We start from the raw sequence: 7020 nt of genomic DNA on the forward strand, positions 1-7020 counted from the left end.
GCTTGGCCTATACGATAAAAATAAAGACTATAATGCTAACATATGGCCTCATCCCAACTTCTGGCTCGCTCTTTTCACAGGTAAAACAAAACAAAACAAACAAAAACTTCCTCTCAATATTCATAAGTTCAGCAACTCGAGCAAAGAGTCAACGAAGAAATTATATGTGATGTGACAGGAAACAGAACACTGTCTAGATAAGGCAATATAAACATGGCGTTGCTTTCTGAAAGCTGAGCGATCATTTTCCATTTGCCATCCTATAAGTCGATATGCCTTGGGTGACTTGATAGGCTATTATTGATATGCCTTGAAAGGTTTCTCTCTTGTTAATTTGTTCTTTTTGGAAAATTGTTTAGTAAAGAGTAAAAGCCAAGAAATAAAAGTCCAGAGTCCAAATCCAAAACCTTAATCTCTTGGCTTAGACCCCGATGCAGCCGCATGTGTCTTGCACATCCTCAAGTCATGGCATAAAAATTGGGGATATGGTCTTGATCTAGTACATGAAAGTTGATTTGAAATACCACCTAACTGAAAAAATGAATAAAAACTATAGTTGGACGTATTTAATTTAAATGAGACATTTACATCGCACAATGCATCTATGCTTGCCCTGTACCGCCCTCTGTGAGAATGATTCTCCTTTGTATCATGGATAATGTTTTAAAACAATATTTTGAAAAGTAAGGCAGCTTTTTAGTTCAGCATTTGATCTGCCTTTAAGGTGTGTCCCCTAATGCATGTCTTATCATCAAATCCTCAATGACAACCAGGAAACCTCTTTCTTTCTTTCTTTCTTTTTTATTTCTCAGCTCTCCACTTATCATCACTCTTATATAAGCAAAGCACCTATGATGTGCAATTCATCTCCAGCATAAGCCATCATCTTATAAACCCAAACCCCACTCAAAAATCAGTCTCAATTATGGAAGACAAAAACCAAGAATTATTCCACAAACCCTCAATTCAACCTGTAATGGAAACTTCCTTATATACAATCCAAGAAGAAGTCACCACCTCCAAGTCTCTAAGTCCCTTGTCTTTAATCTTAACCAGAGTCTATGCAGGCTACTTTCGCATAACCCTCTCCATTTCATCCCAAGCTATCTTGTGGAAGATCCTAAGCAACCAAGCGAATAGCTCACAAGGCCTCCATCACATATTCCACAAGCTTCCTACACTATCTTTCCATCTCCTTTGGTGCTTAGCCTTCTCAACACAAGTCTTCCTCTCTCTTCTCTACGCACTCAAGTGCTTTCTTCACTTCAATATGGTCAAGCAAGAGTTCAAGCACCATGTTGGAGTGAACTACCTATTTGCCCCTTGGGTCTCTTGGCTTCTCTTGCTTCAATCATCTCCATGGGTTTCACCAAATGGTACGCTGTATACGTTGCTCTGGTGGGCCTTTGCGGCTCCTTTGATAGCTCTTGATGTGAAGATTTATGGGCAATGGTTCACAACGGAGAAGCGGTTCTTATCGACGTTCGCAAGCACAGCGAGCTATATGACCGTCTTGGGGAACCTTGTGGGCGCGAGGGCAGCAGCGCTGATGGGGTGGAAGGAGAGTGCTCTATGCATGTTTTCACTGGGGATGATTCACTATTTGGTGATCTTCGTGACCCTCTACCAGAGATTATCCAGTGAAGACAATTCCTCGCCAAACCTCCGGCCAAGTCTCTTCTTGTTCTTCGCCGTGCCGAGCATGGCAAGTTCCGCCTGGAACTCCATCTCAGGAAGTTTTGACACACCCTCCAAGATGCTGTTCTACTTGTCTCTCTTCATATTCGCATGTCTGGTAATTTCCTAGAAGCCATTTCGCGTTAGTTTTATATTGCTTGCTTTCCCTCATAAATTTAACAACCTAGTCAAGCTGGCTAGTAGACATTCCACTACATTAACGTTAAGAGTTCGGTAAGTTATATACTTTAATCCAAACCATTTTTACTGGACAAAAAAGCGTATAAAAGGATTGTAAACTTCGGTTTTATTATTTCACTTTGGGAGAGAGCTGGCCGACCCACCCGTATGATGGTCTTATGTCCCAATACCGAATATAAATATTGATCTGATATAACGTAAGGCAAGGAAAATCCTCAACGCTCCATCATTGGTTGATGAATCAAGACCTAATTAGCGACTTTATTACTACGTAGACATGATGCACTAGTTTAGCTAATCTTGTACGGCAGCATCAAGTTGGATGGACGAATCATGCACTACCATTGTCTTGTTGTTGGATGAGCAAGTCCATATTTCATTCATGTCCCTTGATTTAAACGCTTCCTTGAAACTCCAACTGACTCTTTCTTGGATTTGATTTCTCGCGAACTCCAAAATCTCGACAAGGCCTGCCGACCTTTGCTGTTCGAGAAATGCATGAAGCGATTCAACGTTACATGGTGGGCTTACTCTTTCTCTCTCACCTTCCTCGCCGTGTCTTCTGCTGAATATGCCCACGACATGAAGGGCATCGGAAGAAAAGGAGTCATGCTTGCATTATCGGCCTTGTCGGTCGTGGTTTTCCTCTGTCTATTGGTCTTCACTGCGGCCAAACTCGACCAGCTTCTGTGGGATGAAGAACAAGATGATGAACCCTGTCTAGGGTTTTTCTAGCGACTCCGAGAGTTCTTGATGTAAAAGTGATTTATCTGAGGGATGGTTAATGTGAATTTGTAGATCCAGAAACCTGGGTAGATTCGTATAATCTGCGATGATGTGTCTGTCATTGTTGTATGTCCCAGGCCAGAGCTTGGTAATAGTGGGTAAATTTTAAATTTGATCATGCAAAAGCGAACTTATATTTTTTTTCGAATTGTGTCCTTTCGAACCCTTTTAGTTTCGTAAATGAAAGTAGAGGAGGTGGACACATTTGGAAGTGGACTTATCATTTTATTATGTGTTTGAGGAAATGGAGATCGTAATCAAGAGATTAAATTGTATCTTTGTGGCGTACGATCTTTTGCTTTTTCCCCCTTTTCACGTCACTAGTTCTTATATAAAAACTGATTGGTTCAAGTGAATATTGGTCATTTGAAAGTACTCAAAAGAAAAAAAGTTAAAAAGCAGTGGAGTTGTCTTTAAATGAGCAAAAGATAATACATTTAACCTATATTGTGATTGGTGATCTCATCACCTTTGTTTGCGTTGCTGGTCGGTCAATATATGCATACTAGGATATATACGCTATCATGATTCTAGCTGAAAGCTTATGGCAGATTTAGGTTAGCTCTTTTTGTTCAAGCATTTATGTTGTCCATTCATAGCTTTATCTTGGTATTAGATGTAAATAGTTAAATTATGGCAAAAGAATTGGTGAGATAAAAAAACCAAAATTTTGGAGTGTCACAAGATTTGCAAACGTAATATGTTTGTAATTGTGTATCTAAGTTATCATCCTCCATTCATATTAGATTTATGAATCAGATATCGAATTGACCATTGCCACAACTGAAAGTTTGGTGCTGCAGTGGGTACCAAGTGCAGGGATGTGCTAGTTGTTGATAAAGGGGTTGAAACTTGGGGTTCTGCTTTTGTTGGCTAAGAAGTCTTTGGGAGGAAGAAACTCAGTGTGGTGTGATTTCTTCCATTGCTGACATGCTTCTGGGGAGAGACAGCGGAGTTGAGTGCAGTGAGATTGAGAATGGACTGTCCTTGTTCAAACTCTCCACAGCTACAACTTGTCAGTGTGCCATTGAGAATGATCCTTGGAATAATGTCCATTTTCCTGAGTCCAAGAGTCTAGATACTTATACTTCTGGTACTCCTATCTAGGTCAAGATACTCTTAAATTCCTCTAGTTCTTATGTCTTTGGGGGGACTCAGTCATGTTTCACATGTTAAAATTTTTGCAGAAAACCATTACATTCTCCCACTTTATCCCAATGTTTCATTGAACAAAATATTTAACCAAAACCACAAAACTTCGTGCTGAAAATAAAACACATGAATCATGGCGATAAGTTCTCTTAGAACGATTATTATCTTCCATGTATCACAATGTGTCTCACCAGCCCATATATGATAACATAACATAATGAATAAGCCTTATGTTTATTCTAGGTCAAAACATGATTGTTTTTCTCAGAATAATTGAACGTATACAATTTTATTAAGAAAAACATCGCAAATGAATGAAAGTTTCACAAATTCTTTCAAATAAAGAAAAATTTATATGGTTGAACTAATGCCCATTCTGACTTCATGATCCTTATAACTTATTGGTGGCATGGCTTTACTTAAAGGATCGACTATCATTAATTTAATACTTACATGTTTTATAACCGTTTTCTTATCTTTAATACGTTCCTTGATGGCTAAATACTTAATATCGATGTGCTTACTTCAACTACCATTTTTGCGATTTTTAGCAATGAAAACTGCAACTGAATTATTACAAAACATTCTCAATGGTCTAGTAATGAAATCCACAACTCTAAGCCCCGATATAAAAATTTTCAACCACACACCATGTGATGTGGCCTTTAAACAAGAAACAAACTTAGCCTCCATGGTAGAAGTGGCAACCAAGGTTGGATTTGCACTCCTCTAGGATACAGCTTCGCTAGAGAACATAAAAACGTATCCCAATGTAGATTTATGGGAATCAACACAGTATTGAAGTCTGAATTCGAGTGACCAACTACTTCTAGGCCGTCAGTCCGCTTATACATAAGCATATGTCCCTTTGTGCCTTGAAGGTACCTCATCACCTTTTTTGCAGCTCTCTAGTAGTCCATACCTAAATTACTTTGGTATCTTCCTAATATTCTCATAGTAAAAGTAATGTTAGGTCGAGTGCAAACTTGAGCATATATCAAGCTTTCGACAGTGAAAACATATGGGATGTTCTTCATTTGTTACTTTTCATAATTGTTCTTCGGGCATTGGTTCAAATTAAACTTGTCACCCTTCACAATTTGTGTTATACTTGATGAATAATCTTTCATCCAAAATCTCTCTAAGACTTTATTAATATAGGTTTCTCGAGATACTTCTAATAAACATCTAGGTCTATCCTTATGGACCTTAATGCCAATGATATTAGATGCATCACTCATGTCCTTCACGTCAAAACACTTATAGAGGAATTGTTTCCTCTCATGTAGCAACCTCTTATCATCGGTTGCAAGTAAAATGTCATTCATGTATAGGACAATAAAACAAATCTTGCTCCCACTAACCTTCTGCTATATACATTAATCCATGACATTTTCTATAAAGCCAAAAGAAGAGATGACCCCATGGAATCTCAAGTACCATTCGCGTGATGCTTGTTTCAAGCCATATAAAGACCTCTTAAGCTTGCATACCAAATGCTCACTAGCATTAGAGAAGAATCATTCCGATTGTTTCATGCAAACTACTTCTTTTAGTTTTCTATTGACGAATGCCGTTTTTACATCAATTCGATGTAATTCTATATTAAAATGAGCAACCAATGTTAAAATAATACGAAAAGAATCTTTTTTAGATATATGAAAAAATGTCTCAGTGTAATTGATTTCCTCATTTTGAATGAATCCCTTGGTAATGAGTTTGGCTTTGTATCTCTCAATGTTGCCCAATGAATATTTCTTAATTTTAAAGACTCACTTATAACCAATGACCGTTGCCCCATTGGAAAACTCTACTAAATCCTATACTTCGTTAGGTGTCATAAAACTCATCTCTTCCTTCATAGCATTGTCCTATAAATTGGATTTATCATAACTCATGACTTGTGAAAATGTTTTTGGATTATTTTTAGCTCCAACATTGTAATCAAATTCTTGCTGATACACAACATAATCATTAGGAATTGCTTATTTCTTTATTCTAGTAGATCTTCTTAATGTTGCATCAACATTCTTCTAAGGAGCCTCCCTTCATGTTGAACACACATGGTTATAAGTTCATTGATTGACTATTTAGTATTATGTGTGTTATAAGAGATCTTAAAATGGGCATACTCTTGTGGGAGAATGTTTAGGATATAGTATACAAGAAAAAATTCAGATATCCCAACCTCAAGATTTTTTAGTTGAGTTACAATGTCCCTCATCTTTATAATGTGCTCATGTACACCTTTTATATTGGTAAGCTTCAAAGATGAGAACTTCATAATCAAGGTCATGGCATGCGCTTTCTCTGAAGATTCAAATTGTGCATCAATAGCTTTGAGTAATTCTTTGTCATTGTTATGCTGAATGACTGAACAACGAATGCTAGCAGAAAGTTGTCTTTATGTACATCACATTGAGGCGGTTAAACTGCTCCCATTATGCATAAAGAGTAATTTCAGCCTGAGTGCTAGCCTCAGTAAGAGTAGGTGATTCGTCTGATCATATATCATAATCAATGTCCATGCACCCCAATTGGAGAAAAATTAATTAATTCCATTATTTATAGTTATCACTGTTTAGCTTATGAACAATTATACTATAACTAATCATAGGTGGTAAAATTGCATTGTAGTTAAAGGAAACTTATGCATTATATATTTGAGACAAATAAACTTAAATCATGTTTTATCGATATAAAACATGTTATAAAATGTGAATCACATAATGTTAAAAACTACTTGTGGGCTAAGTTTTCAATTTGAATAGATTCATAATTACTTCATGATGAAACTATCAAATTATATTTCCTTCCTTAATCCATGTGGGTAAATTAAGAAAGATAAAATAATATTTCATCCTAATTAATCACATTAACATATTGAAAATTCCAGTGGGATAAAATTCATAATATTAATGTGACTAATTACAATTTATGTCTTTGACTATATGTGATGCAAAGACTCTTAATGTATATAATTTAGTATAATCAAAGATATTGTGGCTAATCTTAATTGATTGTATATATATGGATCACTAGACATTTAATTACATGCATAAAACATTCACTAAATTGGTGGGATAAAATTCATAATATTAATGTGACTAATTACAATTAATGTCTTTGACTATATGTGATGCAAAGACTCTTAATGTATATAATTTAGTATAATCAAAGATATTGTGGCTAAATCTTTAATTG

General features: G+C 36.3%; 1 protein-coding gene across 1 annotated transcript; it reads left to right on the top strand.

Moving 5' to 3' along the window:
• The first annotated feature begins 894 nt into the window (after positions 1-894).
• LOC104445692 (S-type anion channel SLAH1) lies at positions 895-2817 on the top strand. The gene is made up of 2 exons (XM_010059607.2): positions 895-1795; positions 2347-2817. The coding sequence occupies exons 1-2, from the start codon at positions 926-928 to the stop codon at positions 2611-2613; spliced, it is 1137 nt and encodes a 378-aa protein (XP_010057909.1). The 5' UTR covers positions 895-925; the 3' UTR covers positions 2614-2817.
• The last annotated feature ends 4203 nt before the right edge of the window (positions 2818-7020 follow it).

Source organism: Eucalyptus grandis, chromosome 11 (genome assembly GCF_016545825.1).
Source record: "Eucalyptus grandis isolate ANBG69807.140 chromosome 11, ASM1654582v1, whole genome shotgun sequence".
NCBI classification, from domain to species: domain Eukaryota; kingdom Viridiplantae; phylum Streptophyta; class Magnoliopsida; order Myrtales; family Myrtaceae; genus Eucalyptus; species Eucalyptus grandis.

Bases quoted from the DNA above. Each gene is read 5' to 3' on its own strand.
- LOC104445692 (XM_010059607.2), top strand. From the start codon at position 926: ATGGAAGACAAAAACCAAGAATTATTCCACAAACCCTCAATTCAACCT. The intron at 1,796-2,346 runs GTAATTTCCTAG...AATCTCGACAAG, and splicing joins TCTTCATATTCGCATGTCTG to GCCTGCCGACCTTTGCTGTT.